At 42.3% G+C, this 24,256-nt stretch overlaps 1 protein-coding gene across 3 annotated transcripts in view; it reads left to right on the forward strand.

Annotated features, from left to right (window-relative positions):
* MLLT10 (MLLT10 histone lysine methyltransferase DOT1L cofactor) overlaps nt 1–24,256 on the forward strand; it is a 238,691-nt gene that overhangs the window by 36,036 nt on the left and 178,399 nt on the right. For all 3 annotated transcript variants that reach the window (XM_084621830.1, XM_084621831.1, XM_084621832.1), the window contains exon 4: nt 8,128–8,182. In XM_084621830.1, the coding sequence (XP_084477956.1) occupies nt 8,128–8,182 (55 nt within the window). The remainder of the gene's footprint in view (nt 1–8,127; nt 8,183–24,256) is intronic.

A 24,256-nucleotide genomic window follows, 5' to 3' on the forward strand; every position in this document is an offset into this window, starting at 1 on the left:
ACACATGCATCTCTAAATATACTACCAAGTACATAAAGACTAACAATATTTTCCACATCTCAAGGACGATTTTAACCAGTTGATTCTGGGAAACTTTCACGGGAGAGTGCATCAGCCACTTTGTTAGAAGCTCCTGAGATGTGTTGGATGTCGAAATCAAAATCTTGGAGAGCTAAACTCCACCGAAGAAGTTTTTTGTTAGTTTCTTTGACGGTGTGAAGCCACTTTAGTGCAGCATGGTCGGTTTGCAGGTGGAAACGCCGTCCCCAAACATATGGGCGTAGCTTTTCCAGAGCGTAGACAATGGCATAACATTCTTTTTCAGTGACTGACCAGTTGCTTTCCCTCTCAGACAGTTTTTTGCTGAGAAACACTACAGGGTGGAATTCTTGATCAGGTCCTTTCTGCATTAAAACTGCTCCCACACCACGCTCGGATGCATCTGTGGTTACTAGGAACGGTTTGTCAAAGTCTGGGGCCCTTAGTACAGGGTCAGACATGAGTGTCGCTTTAAGCTTGTTAAAGGCCTTCTGACACTTTCCGGTCCACTGAACAGCATTTGGCTGTTTCTTTTTGGTTAGGTCTGTCAGTGGGGCAGCGATTTGGCTGTAGTGCGGTACAAATCGTCTGTAATAACCGGCCAAGCCTAAGAAGGATTGAACCTGTTTCTTTGACTTTGGGACAGGCCACTTTTGGATAGCATCCACTTTGGCCTGTAGGGGGCTGATAGTTCCTTGACCCACCTGGTGTCCAAGGTAAGTCACTCTGTTTAGGCCTATTTGACACTTCTTAGCCTTAACAGTTAGTCCTGCCTCCCTTATGCGCTCAAGGACTTTTTGTAGATGTTCCAGGTGGTCTGCCCAGGAATCTGAAAATATGGCCACATCGTCAAGGTAGGCGACTGCATATTCTCCTAATCCCGCTAGGAGACCATCTACAAGTCTTTGGAAAGTGGCGGGTGCATTTCGCAGCCCGAAAGGGAGTACATTAAATTCATACAGCCCGAGATGTGTGATGAAGGCTGACCTTTCCTTGGCAGATTCATCTAGCGGTACCTGCCAGTACCCCTTGGTTAAGTCCAAGGTAGAGATGAACTGGGCCCGTCCCAGTTTCTCTAATAGTTCATCAGTGCGTGGCCTTGGATAGTTGTCTGGGCGAGTTACAGCATTTAGCTTACGGTAGTCCACGCAAAAACGTATTTCCCCATCTGGTTTGGGAACTAGAACCACTGGAGATGCCCATGCACTTTCAGAGGGGCGGATTACACCCATCTGTAACATATCCTGGATCTCCCGTTCTATAGCAGTTTTAGCTTGAGGAGACACCCGGTAAGGGTGGACCCTAATTGGGTGAGCATTACCTGTGTCAATGGAGTGGTATGCCCGTTCAGTCAGTCCTGGGGTGGCTGAGAACGTTGGCGCGTAGCTAGTGCACAGCTCCTGGATCTGCTGTCGCTGCATACGCCCAAGGGTCATGGAGAGGTTCACCTCTTCCACACCACCAGCACATTTCCCTTCGTAATAGACACCTTCAGGCCACTCAGCGTCGTCTCCTCCCTGGGCTGTAAACTGACAAACCTTTAATTCTCTGGAATAAAAGGGCTTTAGAGAATTAATATGATACACCTGAGGCTTTCGGTTGGAGGTGGGGAATGCTATGAGATAATTAACAGCTCCCAGGCGCTCCTGGACCACGAATGGCCCTTCCCACGATGCTTCCATTTTATGGGCCTGGAGCGCCTTTAAGACCATGACCTGGTCTCCTACTTTGAAGGAATGCTCTCTGGCATGTTTATCATACCAGGCTTTTTGCTCTTTTTGAGCATCCTGTAAGTTTTCTCTAGCAAGGGCTAAAGAGGTTCAGAGGGTGTTTTGTAGGTTGGTTACAAAGTCCAGAATGTTAGTTCCTGGAGAAGGTGTAAATCCCTCCCATTGCTGCTTCACCAACTGCAATGGCCCCTTAACCTCACGGCCATATACAAGTTCAAATGGGGAAAACCCTAAACTGGGATGTGGTACAGCTCTGTAGGCAAAGAGCAACTGCTGCAATACTAGGTTCCAATCATTGGAGTGCTCATTTACGAATTTACGTATCATGGCCCCCAAAGTTCCATTAAACTTCTCCACCATGCCATTTGTTTGATGATGGTAAGGAGTGGCAACCAAGTGATTTACCCCATGAGCTTCCCAAAGGTTTTTCATAGTTCCTGCCAGGAAATTAGTCCCTGCATCTGTGAGGATGTCAGAGGGCCAACCTACCATGGCAAAAATGTCTGCTAGTGCCTGGCACACACTTTTAGCCCTGGTGTTGCTTAGAGCTACTGCTTCCGGCCATCGGGTGGCAAAATCCATGAAAGTCAGTATGTACTGCTTTCCTCTGGGTGTCTTTTTCGGAAAAGGACCCAGAATATCCACAGCTACTCGCTGAAATGGAACTTCAATGATGGGGAGTGGCTGGAGAGGAGCTTTGACCTGGTCTTGGGGTTTTCCCACTCTTTGGCACACCTCACAAGACTGGACATAGGTAGAAACATCCTTGCCCATTCCCTCCCAGTGGAATGACCCCCGCAAACGGTCTTTGGTCCTGTTCACCCCAGCATGGCCACTAGGGTGATCATGGGCTAAGCTCAAGAGCTTGGCCCGGTATTTAGTTGGAACTACCAACTGTCTCTGAGGATGCCAGTCTTCCTGGTGTCCCCCAGAAAGAGTTTCCTTGTATAAAAGTCCTCTTTCTACAACAAACCTGGATCGATTAGAAGAGCTGAGAGGCGGTGGGTTGCTCCGTGCCGCCGTCCACGCTCTCTGGAGGCTTTCATCTGCTTCCTGTTCGGTCTGGAACTGTTCCCTTGATGCTGGAGACATCAGTTCCTCATTGGATTGGGGACATAGGCTTGGTCCCTCTGGAAGCGATATAGGGGATGGAGCTGTTTCTGTTGACTGTGAACCGCTCTCCGCTGGTGCACTATGTTGGGATTCAGGCTCCGGCTGAGCCTCTTGTGTAGGGTTATCGGCTGCTGCCAGTTCAGATTCGGTGGGGCCCTCTGGTGTTGAGGTTGCAAGTACTGGATTCAGTGCTGGCACGGGGTCTGGTGTTGGTTGTTTGGCTGGTTCCGGTTCTGGGACTGGTTCCGTCTGGGTCTCTGGGACTGGATCCACTACTGCTGTTGCAGACATTGGCCTGGGGTCCGGGTCCATCACCTCTGACCGGGCCCTGATAGAAGTTTCCAGAACAGAGCTAGGCCCCACGGCTTGTTTAGCCTGGCTGCGGATGACCGTTCCCACCCTCTTGGCCTGCTTCACGTGATTGGCCAAGTCTTCCCCCAACAGCATGGGGATGGGATAATCATCATAGACTGCAAAAGTCCACATTCCTGACCAGCCCTTGTACTGGACAGGCAACTTGGCTGTAGGCAAATTGAAAGAGTTGGACTTGAAGGGTTGAATCGTCACTTGGATCTCTGGGTTGATTAAATTGGGGTCCACTAAAGAAGCATGGATAGCTGACACTTGTGCTCCGGTGTCCCTCCACGCGGTGACCTTCTTCCCGCCCACACTCAGTTTCCCTCCGCTCCAAGAGTATCTGGGAGGTATCTGGGCCTGTGGACCTCTGGTGTGATTCCGGTGCAATGAACTGTAATCTGTTGGGGTTCTTGGGGCAGTTGGCCTTTACATGCCCCAGCTCGTTACATTTAAAACATCGTCCAGCTGACGGGTCACCGGGGCGAGGTGGGTTGCTGGAGAACGGGGTGGTGGGACGATAAGGGGTCTGGAGGGTTCTTTGGGAGGTAGGTGGGGCTTTGGGCGGCCCCCGGTAATAGGGTGTGGTCTGGGGTGGTCCCTTCTGGTCTCCGCTCCAACTGCGACCAGTTTTCTTCTTCTCTGCCACCTCCACCCATCTGGCTCCAATCTCTCCTGCCTCAATTACAGTTTTGGGTTTCCCATCTAGGATGTATCTTTCTATTTCCTCAGGAACACCCTCTAAGAATTGTTCCATTTGCATTAGGAAGGGCAAATTTACTGGAGATTCAACACTTGCTCCTGTTATCCAGGCATCCCAATGTTTCACAATGTGGTAGGCATGTCGGGTAAATGACATGTCTGGTTTCCACCTTAGGGCTCGGAACCTCCGACGAGACTGCTCGGGTGTTATCCCCATTCTGACTCGCGCCTTGGATTTAAACAGTTCATACTTGTTCATATGTTCTTTAGGCATTTCAGCTGCCACCTCAGCTAAGGGTCCACTGAGCTGCGGCCTCAGCTCTACCATGTATTGGTCAGTAGAGATGTTGTACCCAAGGCAGGCCCTTTCGAAGTTTTCTAAGAAGGCCTCAGTATCATCACCTGCCTTGTAGGTGGGGAACTTTCTGGGATGGGAAGTGGTACCTGGAGAAGGATTGCTAGGGTTTGTTGGTATATTCTGCTGGGCCTTTATCCTCTCCATCTCCTCCACATGCTTCCTTGCCTCCATTTCCCTCTTGTGGGCAGCCTCCTGTACCTCCTTCTCCAGCCGCATGAGTTCTATCTGTCTTTCATGTTCCCTTTGTTTTTCCTCAGCCTGAAATTTGGCTAATTCCAGCTGTAGTCGAGCCGAGGATTTGGCCATTCTAACCTCTCTGTTTTTAACTAACTTTACACCCGAGGTTTAGAAATAAACAAACAAAACTTGGCTGTAAAATTTTGCTGTGCTGGAATAGAATACCTATTCTCTGATAGTGATTGTCAGCCTACAGAAAAAGACAATTCCCTTGTCTCTGCTCTGGGCCCAAATTAAAGCAAAAAACCTCCAACTACTTGGAAACCTGCTTACCCAGCCCAAAGAAAAAAAAAATTCTTTTCAAACCTGTGCTCCTTGTAAAACAAAAAAAAATCAAAATCCTAAAAAAAAACCCTGCCACTTTTGTCTCCAGGCAAATGGGTAGAGCACACACCCCCTATTTACTTTTAGGAAGAAAAGAAAAAAACAAAACCTCTGGGTTGGAAGACTGTGAATTTCCCTGCAGGAGTTAAGTACCCTGCCTCCAGGCAAAGAAAACCTGCAATTCACAAGATAATCCCCTTTTGTCTCTGCTTGGCCACAAAGCAGAGAGAAACCAAGCTGCTTTCAGTTTCAAAGCTGCTTTCTGGACTTCCTAAAAATTCCTTTTTAAAATCTGTATTTCTAGTTCAAAAAATCTCAACTGGATCTCAAAATGATTTCAGGTTAATCCCACCACTGTGCCACCATGTCACGGTTCCTCCCCCACTCTGAACTCTAGGGTACAGATGTGGGGACCTGCATGAAAAACCTCCTAAGCTTATCTTTACCAGCTTAGGTCAAAACTTCCCCAAGGTACAAAATATTACCCCCGTTATCCTTGGACTGGCCGCTACCACCACCAAACTAATACTGGTTACTGGGGAAGAGCTGTTTGGACGCGTCCTTCCCCCCAAAATACTTCCCAAAACCTTGCACCCCACTTCCTGGACAAGGTTTGGTAAAAAGCCTCATCAATTTGCATAGGTGACCACAGACCCAAACCCTTGGATCTGAAAACAATGAAAAAGCATTCAGTGTTTTACAAGAAGACTTTTAACAAAAAATAGAAGTAAATAGAAATAAAGAAATCCCCCCCTGTAAAATCAGGATGGTAGATATCTTACAGGGTAATTAGATTCAAAAACATAGAGAACCCCTCTTGGCAAAACCTTAAGTTACAAAAAAGATACACAGACAGAAATAGTTATTCTATTCAGCACAATTCTTTTCTCAGCCATTTAAAGAAATCATAGTCTAACACATACCTAGCTAGATTACTTACTAAAAGTTCTGAGACTCCATTCCTGTTCTGTCCCCGGCCAAGACGACTACAGACAGACACAGACCCTTTGTTTCTCTCCCTCCTCCCAGCTTTTGAAAGTATCTTGTCTCCTCATTGGTCATTTTGGCCAGGTGCCAGCGAGGTTACCTTTAGCTTCTTAACCCTTTACAGGTGAGAGGAGCTTTCCCCTGGCCAGGAGGGATTTCAAAGGGGTTTACCCTTCCCTTTATGACAGGAGCGTTTGGGGCAGATACTGTCTCAAGTATGCAGGTGTCCTAGGGAATGCTTTCAGGTGTTCCCTGAGGCAGCTTTACTCTAGAGATTCAGTTGATCTCAGCTTCAGATCAGACCAGAGTGTTTTGAAAGAGAAAAGCCTGAGTTGGCCTCACCTCTGGAGGGATTTGAGTATGCACTGATGCAAGTAGTGCAGACATCAGTTTTCCGCTCTATGTCCACTGATGTAGCTTCACCACCTCCACTGAAGCATTCCGTGTCATTCCTGCCAATGGTTTGCCATGTACAGATACTGATGCTTGAAGTCAGGGTAGCAGTATTCGGCAATACCAGGGGGCACAGAGAGAAAGCAAACTGCTCTCTGACTTGCCCGTGCTGAAGCTTTTAATAACTTTATGCACATTAGCACTTGAAGCCTCTTGTATCCCTTCTCTATATGTATTTAGAATTGGGAAATTGCTCTGAGAGGCTTCAGTGGTAATGTACATTTGGAGATCTAGGCAGGTCAAGCCTGTTAATCTCTGAAGCTGTAGTAATTACTTTCGGTGCTAATTTGGGCTTGTGTCAAGATTTTTCAGAGCTGTTTGCAGTCAGAGTGCTTATTGTGCCAAGATTGCCCACATGCTGTGGAATTAGCTCCTTTAGTGTGTTGAAGATTGGTTTTGACCCCAGTGTACTCCCACTTTGAGAGGCCCTAATGCAGCTAGTGTTTGACGCCTGGAGAGCAGGTGTCTGTCAAACATACCACGCATAAGTGTATTTTTGTGGTCTAAATGACCTATACAAATTCTGAAGAATTTGTTTTAATTAAAAAAAAAAAAAAGCATTTCCGATTGTATATAAACCCTTCAAAAATGTGAACCGAGTGTAAATGATGTAGTGTTGTCTGCCTGAGTCTGCAGGCAGCCTTAAAAAATGACTGACAGGTGTTGAAACTATCTCTTTACTAACCAGCTCTAAAGCCACTTGATGATCCATTCATGTAAGCATTAATTATTTAACTGCTGATCATTTTAGCAAGAGCCATGAGGGAAGGGTGAGAGTAAAGCCTGTGGGATTTGAAAAGTGCGATAGGGAAGGAAATGCTGAGAGAAGAAAGGAGAAGATATGGACGGGAGAGGATGGGGATGGAGGAAAAACAAAGGGCAAAAATATCAGTGGTTCTAAAGGCCACCCCCTGGCGTGGTGCTGGATGACAACTGTACTGAACAAATAATAAGTAATGTAAAAGTTTTAGTTACTACCTAAAGGCCAAATTCTACTTCTGATATTTGTGCAAGCCTCCCATTGTTTCCAGTGGGAGTTTTGCTATAGATTGGGAGAAAAAAAATAATTTGTCACTCCTCATTAAATGAGCTTGACACCCTGCTTCAGAGGAACTGTCAGTGTTGTAGGCTCCTCCATCACCTTACTATGATCAGCCATCTGAGTGAGAGCAAGCTGATGGTCAGGAAGAATATTGTTGTCTCTGGGACACAGGTGAACTGGCCACGCTCTACTGATGCCAAGTATATCACCATTCAAAGCCTGCAGTCTTGGAACAGGATGCAAGACGTCATCAGTCATATCAGGAGGTAGAAGCAAGAGGTAGCAGGTGACTGCTAGGACCCTGCTATGAATTTTGAGTCTTATGTCTGCAGCTGTATTCGCTGTATCCATGACTTCAATGGACCCCGATATTCTGGTGGAAGCAAATATATCTCACACAGTCTTGGATTACAACCTGGTTCCTTTGGGATTAGCCCCTCCCTCCCAAATCCTTGGAGGTTGGTCTGTCTTTCTAGGGAGTGAAATGAGAATTCTGAAAGCTCTCTAGAGAGATGTAGAATTACAAGTAACTTTTTCCTATTTAAGTGAGTACAGTGCCATGGTTTGAAATATATCAGAAATTAGCAGCTTCATTCTGTAAGAGCTCTGTAATATGAATACATCCTTAGCATTGTTTAGATTAATGGAAATGTGTATCCACTTGCTTCTCAAACTGTCATCTGTCAATTATACAAGACAATTACAATTATACTTTTGTATAATCTGTATGGTTTCTTTTATGATGTTTTATGATCATTTCAATTCTTTTTGTTTTTGCTTTTCCCTAGAGATGTGAATTATGCCCTCATAAGGATGGTGCTTTAAAGAGAACAGATAATGGGGGTGAGTTGCATTTTTATTTCTTTTAATTTTTTGCTTAATAAAAGGAAAACTGTACTGTAAACTGAAATAATATAAAGATCATATTATCTGCTCGCAAAAAGAGCAACTGTTTTAACACAATAGCTGACTGAGACTGCATTAGAAACTAATATTTATTTTACAGTAAAGTATAATGGGCTGTAGTTGTCCACTTTAGGTTGAACTTCAATCAGAAAACATAATCAGTTCACTGTATATTTTATTAGCTCTATTTAAAAAGTCAAATTTCTGACTGAAGGAAGAAACTGTATTGTAATACAGAAGATTCTAATCATGAGATCCTTTAGGATAAAGGGTTAATTACATATTCATTTTAGAAGATGAACAGTCATTGGAAGCTACTGTTGTGAGTGCATCAACCCATTTTCAGGCGTGGAAAGTCAGGGACTTCCAAAGTTGTAGGTCAGGCTAAATACACTGATGCATGTTTCAGATAATAGTTTTCATGCATATTTACAAATATGTTCTGCAACACAGAAATTAGAGATCGAAAAGACGCGGTGGTGATTTACCACCACCTTTACATCTGCTCGTTATGTTGTTCCGTGCATTATCAATTCTGAGCTCTTACTGAGTAGTATCATTAAAGGAAATCTTAAGTGAGTATTTATGTCTTTATTAAATCTTTACTACGAAATGGGGATATAAAAGAATGTTTCAAGCATTTTTAGAAATGCCTGTCTTTTTTCGATACATTAATCAAGGGCCAAATCCTGCCCCCACATATGTGGCTATAAGAGGTTCAGATTTAGTAGGACTGCTCAAATTCTGGTGTGGAAAGGGGATGGATGAGCAAGATTTTGGGAACCCTTTCAGAGGCTCAGCAACTGTTGCGTGCTGAGGATCTGTGTTCTGGGGTGGGTCCTGTATCCCAGTTTGTGTATGTATCTTGTTTTTAATAGAATTTACTGAGGTATTCATAAACATAGTATATGAGCACTTCAGATACACTAAGGAATTCAGCCTTAAACAGCCCTCAGAGGTAGGGAAGTAGTAGTATCCTCATTTTAAAAGGGATGACCCCTTAGGGAACTATAGATCCCTGACAAAACAATGGAATAGTATCTACAAAGAATTATAGGCTAAAAATCTGCCAGTCAACATGGTTTAATAAAAGGTAAGTCTTGACAAACAAACTTGTGGTCTTTTTTGACAAGATTATGGGTCTGGTTGATAAACTATGTTGATATAGTTTATTTGGATGTCCCCAAGGCATTTGACCAAGTACCAAATGACATTTTGACTAAAAAACTTGCATTATGTGGAACTACATGGTACACTTTAGCTGGATTAAAAACTAGCTCACTTACAGAATTCAAAATATAGTTGCTAATAGTGAGACATCAGTTAATGGGGCTGTTTCTAGCAGGGTCCATCAGGGATCAGTGTGTGGCTCAACACTATTCCATATTTTTATCAATGACCTAGATAGTATAAAATCGTTGCCGGTAAAATTTGTAGGTAAGGATTGGTGGGATAGTAAATAATGAGGACAGGTGATCTCAATCACTTGACTAAATGGTCACAGTCTAACAAAATGCATTTTAATATCGTCAAATGCTAAGTAATACACCTGGGAACAAAGAATGCAGGCTGTACCTACAACAAGGGTGACTGTTTTGGCAAGCAGAGACTCAGGGAAGGACTTAGGCCTACATCAACATGAGCTGTCAATGCAATGCTGTTGGAAAAAGTGGCTAATGCAATCCTCAGATGTATAAGAAGGGGAATATTAAGTTGTCATAAATATAAAGGGAAGGGTAAACACCTTTAAAATCCCTCCTGGCCAGAGGAAAAACCCTTTCACCTGTAAAGGGCTAAGAAGCTAGGATAACCTCGCTGGCACCTGACCAAAATGACCAATGAGGAGACAAGATACTTTCAAAGCTGGAGAGGGGGAGAAACAAAGGTTGTCTCTGTGTGATGCTTTTGCCAGGAACAGAAAAGGAATGGAGTCTTAGAACTTAGTAAGTAATCTAGCTAGATATGTGTTAGATTCTGTTTTGTTTAAATGGCTGATAAAATAAGCTGTGCTGAATGGAATGTATATTCCTGGTTTTGTGTCTTTTTGTAACTTAAGGTTTTGCCTAGAGGGATTCTCTATGTTTTGAATCTGATTACTCTGTAAGGTATTTACCATCCTGATTTTACAGAGGTGATTCTTTTACTTTTTTTCTTCGTGTAAAATTCTTCTTTTAAGAACCTGATTGCTTTTTCATTGTTCTTAAGATTCAAGGGTTTGGGTCTGTGTTCACCTATGTAAATTGGTGAGGATTTTTATCAAGCCTTCCCCAGGAAAGGGGGTGTAGGGTTTGAGGAGGATTTTGGGGGGAAAGACGTTTCCAAGCGGGCTCTTTCCCGGTTATATATTTGTTAGACTCTTGGTGGTGGCAGCAATAAAGTCCAAGGGCAAAAGGTAAAATAGTTTGTACCTTGGGGAAGTTTTAACCTAAGCTGGTAAAAATAAGCTTAGGAGGTTTTCATGCAGGTCCCCACATCTGTACCCTAGAGTTCAGAGTGGGGAAGGAACCTTGACATAAGTAGAAGTAGGGAAGTTACCTTTTCTCTAAACACCGCATCGGTAAGATTACTGCTAGAATACTGTGCCCAGTTCTGGCGTCCATGTTTCAAGAAGGGTGTGGAAATAGTGGTGAGAGTTCAAAGGACGGCTGCAGAAGTGACCTGGAGTCTAGAAGACAAGCTTTTGAGAGTTTTAGGAGCTCAACCTATTCTGTTCATGGAAGAGAAGGTTGAGGTGATTTAATCGCTGTGCATAGGTACTTACATATGGAAAAAAGATATCTGACAGTGGGAAGCTTTTCAACTTGGCTGACAAAGACATAGCAAGATCCAGTGTCTGGAAGTTGAAGTTGGACAAATTCAGCCTTGAAATAAGATGCAATTTCCTAGCAGTGAGTGTGATTTAAAAATTAGAATAGCTTACATGGGAGATTGTGGAGTCACCATTGTTTGGACTCTTTAAAGTGAGATTTCATATTTTTTTAATCCACGTGCTTTAATCTAGTTTCTGAGATAAATTCTATGGCCTGTGTCTGTGGGAGGTTTGGGTTAGATGATTGTGGTGGTCCCTTCTGGACTTTGAATGTGAATCTCTGAATCCCTTTGTTTATTACCTTCTTTCATGGGCCACAGGGAGAACATCAAGTTCTGCATTCCCCTCACTATGATGATAACGTTAACAGCTCTGTGTTATGACAATGGCTATAATCAGGTCTCTGGCATCAATCAATTCATCACCAGGGGTCAGGAAGGAATTTTTTCCCAAATCCACAGTTGGCTTGATGTATTCTGTTCCCCCCTGTCATCAGAATTTGGCTACAGCTGGCGACAGAACAAAGGGCAGGGTAGACCAGTGCTACGAGGTGATACAGTGAATTCTCTTTCTCAGAAGCTTGGCTGGTGTGTCTTGCTCACATGCTCAGGGCCAAATGGATTACTAGGTTTAGAGGTGGGAAAGAATTTTCTCTCAGGTCAGATTGACAGGGACCTTGGAGGTTTTCAGCTCCTCTGTAGCATGGTGTCTAGATTGCTTGCTAGGGTCATCTGGGCATATGTCAGCTAATCAATTCCATGACATTGCAGGTTCTTCGGGCATTGGTGGCACCTAATTTCTCCTGTTCGCTACTTGTGGCACACAATTTACTCTTCTGAGGACTGAAATGCTTTAGTCTAACCCAAGTTATTTGGCTCAGTGTAGGGGTAACTGGGTAAAATTTAGCGGTCTGTGGTATCCCCAAGGTCAGGGTAGATAATCTAATGGTCCCTTCTGGTTTTTAAATTTTATGAAACTATTAAATTTTAAATATGGGGAATCAAGGCACAACTTCTGAGTCCTAGTCCAATGCTTGAATTATAGGATTATTATTTTTCTTTGGGAAGTTGGGGGAATGGCCGTATTGATGGGTTTGTGATCCATTCTCTTTCAAGTTACACTGCTTGTGGTAGAACACTGCAGTGGAGTTCACTACACAATGCAGCCTTGCCACTTGCTTCTCAGGAAAGCCCTTCTTATGAAGGGGAAAAATAGCATTGGAAATATTCTTTCCCATTAGAAAGAATGGAAAATAAATATATTTCAGAGCTCTTGTTAAGGTCTGGTAAATGTCTGTTGTTGAATCAAGAGTCAACAAAGTGTTAAGTAAATAAAAAAAAATACAGGACTCTACTGTCCCTTACATGAACTTTGAAACATGATTTCCAGTGAGTTTTGATGGGGAAAACTAATAGTTTTAGATCTACTTTAATGCAAACTGTCAGTGTCCCTGTCTTATTAATTATACCTCTTGCCGTATTTTAACGTGTGTATTTTTAGTGATTTACTCGTAATTATATGTAGTAATTTGCATATCTGAAGCTAAAATAGTTATAAGGTTGTAAATATGATTAAATACTTGAACATTTTAGTTGTTTTTTAAGGTTCCACAAACAATCTTGACTTTGATCGTGCTTTAATGACCAGCCCTCTACCTCTCTGGCAATCTCAACACGAACCACAAACCCTTTTAATGTACTGCAGATACACTAGATATACAAAGGGTCAGAGCTGTTAAAGTACCTGAATATTGAGTTGCATGATTTTGGCTCTAGCTTATACTGGAAATACCATCAACTACCATGATGTGGTTACACATCTGTGACCACTGCCCTCATCTCAAAACGATCAGTGTCCAAAATAAGACCTTTTCTTTCAGCAATGTGGCAGCGTGATATACCTTGTCTCACCTCTGATTTCTCTTCTAGACACTTCAGAAGCAATACTGTCTCATTATACTGGAATAGCTATGAATCAGAGTCTAGTATAGTAAATCCTTATTTAATGTCGTCCCGGTTAACATTGTTTCGTTGTTACGTTGCTGATCAATTAGAGAACCTGCTCTTTTAAAGTTGCGTAATGCTCCTTTATAACATTATTTGGCAACCGCCTGCTTTGTCCACTGCTTTCAGGAAGAGCAGCCTGTTGGAGCTAGCTGGTGGGGGCTTGGAACCAAGGTGGGCTGGCAGCCCCTCATTAGCTCCCCTAAGTTCCCTGTGTGGTAGCTGCCCAGCAGTCTATCAATTGCCGGGCAGTTCAGCTGTCCCTCCCCGCATTGCCGTGTGCTGCTCCCGCCCTCTGCCTTGAAGCTTCTCCCAGGAGCCTCCTGTTTGCTGTGCAGGGGAGAGGGGAGAAGAGGGGTGCTAATGTCAGGGTGTTCCCCACCCCCAGCTCCTGTCCCCTGTTCCTGTATCCCATCTCCAGAGAGCAGGGGGACATGACAGGGCTCAGGATGGAGGGAGCTTGCTTGCAGCAGCTGCTGTCTCAACTTGCTGATCTACTTAAAAAGGCAGTGTACTTAAAGGGGCAATGCCCATCTCTTTCTCTCACAACACGGTGTCTGTGTCTCGCGCTCTCTCTCTCACTCACACACGGTGTGTGTCTCTGTCTCTCTCTGCCATGCTGTGTCTGCTCCCTCCATTGGTGCTGCCTTGCAGAGTGTGAGACTACATTAACGATAATGTATTAATCCTTGAGGGCTCAGCTGAGTGCTAGTTCATCATTTAGCAGTAAAGCATTCCCTAGGAAATATCACACCCTCTGACTCCACTGTCTCAACCAAGCTTCACAATCATCATTGCTGTGTACAGTATTAAATTGTTTGTTTAAATTTATATACACACACAGATATACACACATTTTCCCCTGGAACCTAACCCTTCCTATTTACATGAATTCTTATGGGGAAAAGTAGCATTTTTAAGGAACATAACTACAACTTTAAGTGAGGAGTTACTGTACATTGTCTGTTTTCCAAAATATATGCTGATAGGAATATTCTGTGTTTGTGATCCTCTGATGTAACTGTACCAGAGTAAATGGACCATAAGCAAGGAGATGGAGTTGGGGCTGAGGTAGATAGGTAACCTTCACCGTCACCTTTAGCACTTAGCACAGTGGGACCCTGATTCTAATGGGGTCCTCTCAGCATGACTGTTACTATTTGTTTTTAGTTGAATCGATATCTGGGTACAACTAGAGCTGATTAGAATGAAGTTTGTGTGGAAATGTCTTGATTTGCTAAGGTTACAGGTGTGGTAAAAAGAATATGCATAGTCAGGGCTGGGGCAGGGAGTTTGGGGTGCAGGTGGGGGTATGGAGTGCTGGCTCCGGGAGGGGGTTGGGGTGTAGGCTCCTGCTGGGCTGCACTTACCATTGTCTACACCAGGGCTATTCTCAGTAGAGCTGAATCAATGGTGGTGACTGGGAAATTTTAGAGGAATAAGCTTGTTGTAAACAAGAACTTAGAGCTGAACATGGGCTGTGATGTGGTTTCAGAATATGGTTATAACATGATTTGGCCTCGTCTACACTGAGACATCATTGTTATAACATGATTTCTGGAGAAGTTTTGGTAGTGTAGATTGTCCTTAAAGAAGTATTAATATTGAATGCTAATTGTGACCTGCCTATACAGGAAAGTTGTGTTTGCACTGGGAATTTTTTTAAGGAGTTTCTGCATCAGCACAGCTCCACAAGTGGTAGAAATTCTGGTTTAGTCAGGAAGCAGGCATTTCTCCCATTCCATACATTATGGATTCTATGGCTGCTGCCATGGGTGGGACTTCTTCAGTGCAGGAAAAACATTCTGAAGTGGCTTTCAAGAACTGATGTGGAAAGTGGCTTTAGGTAACACACTTTGTGTTGGCAAATGTGGATGTGGCAAAACTTTTTATTAATACAATTATTGAAAACTCTTGGCTCAAACTGTTTTAATGAACCATTTAAAAAAATGCTTGTACCAGCTACTTGAAAGGGCCAATTCTTGAAATCTTACCTCAGACAAACTTTTTTGATTTTTAGTAAGTTTTGTTTTATCTTTTTGTCTGAGTCGGGGCAGAGTAAAAACTACATAATTTGGCCCACCTTTATCCATATTGGCTCTTAAAAACATGTAGGCAATTTCCATGTATCGTAGGGACCATAGTTAACCATCATTCACCCGGTTTCTACAGCTGTATTAGAAACATGGAGGTAACCTGCTTATGAAGAGTAGTTGGACATACCAGTCTTGACCACCTTCATGCATTCAGAAACCATAGGAATAAAGTGTAAGGTTTTAAAGTTATGAATATGTGAAGGGTGGAACATACTTTCTATTTATTTGACTACCTAATGTGTTTGATACTGTCCTATAAATATTGGATTAAAATTGTTTATGGTCTTTTAAACAAAAAGTAATTATTCCTATTGTGTGCTTTGCAGGACATTGCGAGTTAATTTTGTTTTGCTCTAAAACGTTTCCCAAAATAAAAAAAAAATGCAATTTAATAAGCACTACTAAATGGCCTTTGATTTCTTAGTGATATTTAATATTAAAAATAGAAAATTAGGCTTGAGTAGTAAATAAGACTCCATATATTAGATGGAATAATCACTGTGAGTAGTGCCAGAATTCCTTGCTTTTCATGTTCATCAAGGCATATTCATGTGAAAAGTAAAATACATGAGTGAGATTTAAATGGGTTATAAAATCATCAGAACCCTGATAGCTTTATTTTTTTTTCTGTTTCAAATATTTGAAGACTATTACATGACTTAATAAACTTTCTAGTAATATCTTTGTCTTCCTGTATATGTGTTTTTATTATGTTTGTGTAAGATTATATTTCTTAGAGAAACATATTGAAAACAAAAAGAAAAGGAGTACTTGTGGCACCTTGGAGATGAACAAATTTATTTGAACATAAGCTTTCGTGAGCTACAGCTCACTTCATCGGATGCATGTAGTGGAAAATACAGTGGGGAGATTTTATATACACAGAGAACATGAAACAATGGGTGTTACCATACACGCTGTAACAAGAGAACAAGAGTGATCAGGTGAGCTATTACCAGCAGGAGAGCCGAGGGGGCTGGGGTGGGGAGGAGGAAATCTTTTGTAGTGATAATCAAGGTGGGCCATTTCCAGCAGTTGACAGGAATGTGTGAGGAACAGTGGAGGGCGGGGGGGGGGGGTTTGTGGAATAAACATGGGGAAATAGTTTTACTTTGTCTAATGACACATCCACTCCCAGTCTTTATTCAAGTCTACTCTGAAACCTGTCATATTGAAAACAAGTATCAGAAGGGTAGCTGTGTTAGGCTGTATCCACAAAACCAAGGAGGAGTCTGGGGGCACCTTTAAGACTAACAGATTTATTTGGGCATAAACTTTCGTGGGTAGAAAACCCATTTCTTCAGATTTACCCACGAAATCTTATGCCCAAATAAATCTGTTAGTCTTAAAGGTGCCACTGGACTTGTTTTTTTACATTGAAAACAAGAAGCAAATACTTTTTTTCAGGATAGCTTTCATCAGTGAGCTGGGAGGTGTCATTTGGGGTTTTTGGCATTGGAGTTGGTCAGTTTGAATACAGTGAAATGTTGTTAATTGGATTGACTGAAATGCTGTAATTTTTTTAATCCATTCAAGGGGAAGGACCACACAAGTATTAGAAGTAAAAATGACTAAAGTTTAGGCCAACCTCTAACTTTCATATTTATATTGTCGTATGGTATCAGGTACTTATCCAAATGTTAGCTTTTTTTTTTTTTTTTAAAGAAAGTGTGTTATTTACTACTTTTTAAAATTGTTTAGAAATGTTTTGATATTGTTGGAATGAGTGTTTTACAGTAATTTTCTGTATCACTGTTTTTGTCTGTGAACTTAAAAGGTTGATACTGAGGCTTGTTGTTCTACTGAATTAAAGTAGAAGTTGTTTGAAATCTGATCCAGCTGAATGATGATGAGGAATGCTGTTACACAGCATTCCTATGTCAGCTTTTCACCAAGACATCTCACATGCAGCTGCTTGGTAGAAAGCCAGCTAATAATGCAATGTTTTTATGTCATCGTGTTTTAAAGGGTTAGAGCAGGGATCTCCTAAATCTGTAAGGAATGTCACATGCCAGCTCTTTTGAGTCAGCAGCTTTCCCTATCTGAGTTTCTTTACTGCTATGTTGCATTTTCAGTGAGCATTAATATATGAGAAGGCAGGTAGTAGAATGCAATCTGTGCATGACTGCTGACATGTTGTGCAAGAAGTGCCTACATCTCACTGTTATTGTATACTCAGGAATATGTTAATCCTCTTAATCAATAGATATAAAACTTTCAGAGATGGAAATTAAAAACAAGCAAACCACTAACCACTTAATTTAAGAGATCTTTCTTGTAATTGGGGAAAATAGCTTTGGGGGAAGTTTCAGATATAAACATATTTGAAATCTCTTCTTCCTATTAATTTAATAATTTTGCTAAGTTTTAGGACCCTCATCCCCCATCTGATAGCAGTGTCAGATAAAACTGTTTTTTACCCTACTCCATGGACAAACTACATTAAACCTAAAGCTGTTTTTACCATAGTTTAACTGCTTCAATCCAAGCTGTGCAAATTCCCAAAAGCAAATTGTTCAAAAGGTCAAATTGAAGGAGGGCTGGCTTATCTTTTCATCCTCAAGGAAGATAAATTGAATTTCATGCAGTTTACTTTGTGACCTCTTCAAAATTCTTTCACTGTAGCTCTGTGTGGATGTTCAGGATTCTGTGATGGATTTTGTAACAGTGACATCGTGCATAATCCTAAAGTACAAAATGTATATCCTTACCTCTGTCTATTGTGCAGCATCCTGTTTGCTGTTTGGCTACTGTTTGCCATCTCTGAACTATATGGGGCCTCATAAACATTGAATAGGATGGGTGACAATGGGAGTCTGAGAAACCCTGAATGAGAGAGTCATCTGGGCAGATGAGCTATTGTCCAATATTACATTCTGGCATCTTTTGGAAAGAAATGGAGGCACTTGAATTACTCTGTCTACTCCTGATAGGGTCAGCTGGTATGTCAACAACACCTTATTTTCAACAGCACTGAAGGTGGCAGAAAGATCTAAAGAATCATGATATGCCCGCTATCTTCATCCACCCCAGAAGGAGATCAACCAAAACAATGGATGCAGTCTCCTTGTTATACTTAAGCTTAACATTAAGCAAATTGACTGGGGTCAAGGAAAGCTGAATACTCCAGGAATTATCGAAATGTCATCTGTACAGCCTTAATTATTTTTCTTGGAAAGGAAAGGAGGGTTTGAGATGTTGACAGTAAATTAAATAATGTTTCTTGACCAAAGATTTGTTTAAAAAATGGTTAAAAGAAGTGGGCAGACAATTACAATAATGTGCCTCAGTACCTCGCTGTTGGCTTTCACCATTCTAATTCACAAGTGACAGTTTGCAAATCTCTTAGTACTCCCAGAAGTTCAGTAAGCAAAATTGACAAAAACTCCAGCACAGAAGACTCTTTTTCGACCTAACTTTATCATTGTGACATACAGCTCAATCCAAATTCTAAGTGAATTTATCTGCAAAATAATGCGAAAATTCCTTAGTAAGAAATGCTAGACTTTGTTACTAGATGAAAACAATCCACATTTAACAAGTTTGAGAACAGTTCTGTTCATTCAGATTTGTGTTTCTTCTTTGAGTGATGGTCCCTATATGGATTCCAAACATTGGTGCGCATGTTCATCATGTGCTGGAACCTGAATAATTTATAGCTGTGTCAGTTGACCCACACATACATCTTGCCATCACCCTTGTGTCTGCAGCCAAGGCTATAAGATGCCATGTGCACAGGCCCCGACTTTCTAATGTGCTGGGAGGGGAGGCGGCGGCTTGATGCCCGGCTCTGCCCGAGGCTCCACCCCTTCCTCCAAGGCTCCACACACCTCTTCCCACCCCTGCTCCACCCCTGCCCCGCCTCTTCCCACCCCATTCCACCCTCTCCCCCCAGCGTGCCTCACCTCGCTCTTTCCCACCCTCCCAAAGTCTTCTGCATGCCGCGAAACAGCTGATCATGGTGGGTGGGAGGCTCTGGGAGGGAGGGGGAGGCGCTGATCAGCAGGGCCTGCAGGCGGGCGGCAAACACTAGGGGGATGCGGGGGAGCTAATGGGGGGCTGCCCCACCATTTTTTCCCCGTGGGTGCTCCAGCACCTATGGCCATGTGGGTCAACACCAGAAGAAAACTTTGTCTCCTCCATCACATAAGATTTCAGAAACTATTTCTTGCAATTTTTGGATTGAGACTTCTGCCACTGCTCTCCCCAGCCAAGCCCAGACCCTCTGGAGTTGCCGCGGCCAGGGAGAGGCACCTCTCCCTGCTGAAGCCCCGGGCAGCCTGCATCTCAGAGCCCGCACCCCCAGCCCTGAGCACCCTCCCACAGTCCAAGCCTCTCAGCCCCATCCACAGCACACATCGCCTCCATATTGGTACACATAACAAAATTCATTCTGCACATGGGTGTAAAAAATTAGAGAGAACACTGGATAGGAAGCACTTTGTCAATAGCTGTACATTACAGAATATTATGAAGTCCTTGCCTAGTGTTCTGATAGGTCACTATCTCCTATTCTTCCCAGAGTTCTCTGAAATTAAAATTCCAAGGATATACCATTAAAACAAATCTTTCCTTCTGATGTGAAAGGTGTGCCTCAGCCTCAAAATATGAAGAATACAATTTTTCATTCTTTGCCCTTCCCCTGTCTCTAGTCTCAGCCCAAAGGTGAGATGCAGAGTGCTTTTAACTGATTTTCATTCTGGTTGCTAAGTTCATCTTTACAACTTTTGCTAAATAGTATAATAATACGTTCTGTTAGTAATCATAGAATCATAGAATATCAGGGTTGGAAGGGACCCCAGAAGGTCATCTAGTCCAACCCCCTGCTCAAAGCAGGACCAATTCCCAGTTAAATCATCCCAGCCAGGGCTTTGTCAAGCCTGACCTTAAAAACCTCTAAGGAAGGAGATTCTACCACCTCCCTAGGTAACGCATTCCAGTGTTTCACCACCCTCTTAGTGAAAAAGTTTTTCCTAATATCCAATCTAAACCTCCCCCACTGCAACTTGAGACCATTACTCCTCGTTCTGTCATCTGCTACCATTGAGAACAGTCTAGAGCCATCCTCTTTGGAACCCCCTTTCAGGTAGTTGAAAGCAGCTATCAAATCCCCCCTCATTCTTCTCTTCTGCAGGCTAAACAATCCCAGCTCCCTCAGCCTCTCCTCATAACTCATGTGTTCCAGTCCCCTAATCATTTTTGTTGCCCTTCGCTGGACTCTCTCCAATTTATCCACATCCTTCTTGAAGTGTGGGGCCCAAAACTGGACACAGTACTCCAGATGAGGCCTCACCAATGTCGAATAGAGGGGAACGATCACGTCCCTCGATCTGCTCGCTATGCCCCTACTTATACATCCCAAAATGCCATTGGCCTTCTTGGCAACAAGGGCACACTGCTGACTCATATCCAGCTTCTCGTCCACTGTCACCCCTAGGTCCTTTTCTGCAGAACTGCTGCCTAGCCATTCGGTCCCTAGTCTGTAGCTGTGCATTGGGTTCTTCCGTCCTAAGTGCAGGACCCTGCACTTATCCTTATTGAACCTCATCAGATTCCTTTTGGCCCAATCTTCCAATTGGTCTAGGTCCTTCTGTATCCTATCCCTCCCCTCCAGCGTATCTACCACTCCTCCCAGTTTAGTATCATCCGCAAATTTGCTGAGAGTGCAGTCCACACCATCCTCCAGATCATTTATGAAGATATTGAATAAAACCGGCCCCAGGACCGACCCCTGGGGCACTCCACTTGATACCGGCTGCCAACTAGACATGGAGCCATTGATCACTACCCGTTGAGCCCGACAATTTAGCCAGCTTTCTGCCCACCTTATAGTGCATTCATCCAGCCCATACTTCCTTAACTTGCTGACAAGAATACTATGGGAGACCGTGTCAAAAGCTTTGCTAAAGTCAAGAAACAATACATCCACTGCTTTCCCTTCATCCACAGAACCAGTAATCTCATCATAAAAGGCGATTAGATTAGTCAGGCATGACCTTCCCTTGGTGAATCCATGCTGGCTGTTCCTGATCACTTTCCTCTCATGCAAGTGCTTCAGGATTGATTCTTTGAGGACCTGCTCCATGATTTTTCCAGGGACTGAGGTGAGGCTGACTGGCCTGTAGTTCCCAGGATCTTCCTTCTTCCCTTTTTTAAAGATTGGCACTACATTAGCCTTTTTCCAGTCATCCGGGACTTCCCCGGTTTGCCACGAGTTTTCAAAGATAATGGCCAGTGGCTCTGCAATCACAGCCGCCAATTCCTTCAGCACTCTCGGATGCAACTCGTCCGGCCCCATGGACTTGTGCATGTCCAGCTTTTCTAAATAGTCCCTAACCGCCTCTATCTCCACAGAGGGCTGGCCATCTCTTCCGCATTTTGTGATGCCCAGCGCAGCAGTCTGGGAGCTGACCTTGTTAGTGAAAACAGAGGCAAAAAAAAGCATTGAGTACATTAGCTTTTTCCACATCCTCTGTCACTAGGTTGCCTCCCTCATTCAGTAAGGGGCCCACACATTCCTTGGCTTTCTTCTTGTTGCCAACATACCTGAAGAAACCCTTCTTGTTACTCTTGACATCTCTGGCTAGCTGCAGCTCCAGGTGCGATTTGGCCCTCCTGATAACATTCCTACATGCCCGAGCAATATTTTTATACTCTTCCCTGGTCATATGTCCAACCTTCCACTTCTTGTAAGCTTCTTTTTTATGTTTAAGATCCGCTAGGATTTCACCATTAAGCCAAGCTGGTCGCCTGCCATATTTACTATTTTTTCGACTCATCGGGATGGTTTGTCCCTGTAACCTCAACAGGGATTCCTTGAAATACAGCCAGCTCTCCTGGACTCCTTTCCCCTTCAAGTTAGTCCCCCAGGGGATCCTGGCCATCCGTTATAATAGTTATAATGAAAGTAAAATACGTTGATTAAAAAAATCCAGTGCAAGAAATTCAGTTGTTACTGATTAGGTTATTCTATTATCTAATTTAAAAAAGTAAACAAGAAAAAAAACTGTAATCAAGCAGGAAGCTTCTGTCTTGACAATTTGATGCAAAGTAGGAATGCAAGAGTATGTACTACCATATTTGTAGAAACACTGAAAATCAGTTTAAATATACTTTAAAAATAACTTTTAAACTAGGGCTGTCAAGCGATTAAAAATATTAATAGTGATTAATTGCACTGTCAAACAGTAATAGTCTATCATGTATTTAAATATTTTTTGATGTTTTCTACATTTTCAAATATATTGATTTCACTTATAACACAGAATACAAAGTGTACATGCTCACTTTATATTTTTGATTACAAATGTTTGCACTGTAAAAATACAAAAGAAATCGTATTTTTCAATTCACCTAATACAAGTTCTGTAGTGCAGTCTTTTTATCATGAAAGTTGAACTTACAAATGTAGAATTATGTACAAAAAATAATTGCATTGAAAAATAAAACTACTTAAAACTTTAGAGCCTACAAGTCCACTCAGTCCTACTTCAGCCAATTGCTCAGACAAACAAGTTCGGTTACAATTTGCTGCCTGTTTCTTGTTTACAGTGTCACCTGAAAGTGAGAACAGATGTTCGCATGGCGTTGTTGTAGTCGGCATCACAGGATATTTACGTGACAGATATGCTAAAGATTCATATGTCCCTTCATGCTTAAATCACCATTCTAGAGGATATGAATCCATGCTGATGACAGGTTCCACTCGATAACGATCCAGAGCAGAGTGGATCGACGCATGTTCATTTTCATCATCTGAGTCAAATGCCATCAGCAGAAGGTTGATTTTCTTTTTTTGGTGGTTTGGGTTCTGTAGTTTCTGCATCAGAGTGTTGCTCTTCTAAGACATCTGAAAGCATGCTCCACACCTCATCCCTCTCAGATTTTGGAAGGCACTTCAGATTCTTAAACCTTGGGTTGAGTGCTGTATCTATCCTCAGATATCTCAGATTGGTACCTTCTTTGCATTTTGTCAAATTTGCAGTAAAAGTGTTCTTAAAACGAACATGTGCTGGGTCACATCTGAGACTGCTATAACATAAAATATATGGCAGAAAGGGAGTAACACAGAACAGGATACATACAAGGAGTTCAGTCACAAATTTAATTAACTGATGATTTTTTTAATGAGCATTATCAGCATGGAAGCATGTCCTCTGGCATGGTGGCTGAAGCATGAAGGGGCATATGAATGTTTAGCATATCTGGCACGTAAGTACCTTGCAACATTGGCTACAGAAGTGCCATGCGAATGCCTATTCTCACTTTCAGGTGACATTGTAAATAAGAAGCAGCCAACGGTATCTCCCGTAAATATAAACAAACTAGTTTATCTTAGTGATTGGCTGAACAAGAAGTAGGACTAAGTGGACTTGTAGTCTCTAAAGTTTTGCATTGTTTTGTTTTAGAGTGCAGTTATGTAACAAAAAAAAAAATCTACATTTGTAAGTTACACGTCCACGATAAAGAGATTGCACTACAGTACTTGTATGAGGTGAATTGAAATACATTTTTATCATTTTTACAGTGCAAATATTTGTAATAAAAATAACGTAAAGTGAGCACTGTACACTTTGTAATAGAAATGAATATATTTGAAAATGTAGAAAAACATCCAAAAATATTTCATACATTTCAAATTGGTATTCTGTTGTTTAACAGTGTGATTAATCGCGATTAATTTTTTTAATCTCAGTTAATTGTTTTGAGTTAATCGCATGAGTTAACTGTGATTAAACGACAGCCCTAATTTAAACACATTTCATTTTGCTGTTGTTAAACCTGAATGTTTATCATGTACATATCACTTCATTTTTAGAGGACTGAGCAAACCTTAACTTTTCAAATCAGCTACTAAAATAACCAATTAGTTTCAAAAGTTTTATCTCATTTTCAGTGCTTTTGAACAAAAACATGGTTTTTAGCTCTGCCTAAGATCATCCTGCTGAGAAATATGAAGATGCCTACCCCCTTTTAGAGAGCCAACAGGTCGTTTAACTGGCTGTAGATACTGAAGCATGTATTTCTAAAAAGTATTTAGAAAAACAATGTCACAATATAGTTTTCTGTAGTACAGGGGTTGGCAACCTATGGCACGCCTGCC

Source organism: Lepidochelys olivacea (genome assembly GCF_965140295.1).
Source record: "Lepidochelys olivacea isolate rLepOli2 genome assembly, chromosome: 2".
Lineage (NCBI taxonomy): Eukaryota > Metazoa > Chordata > Testudines > Cheloniidae > Lepidochelys > Lepidochelys olivacea.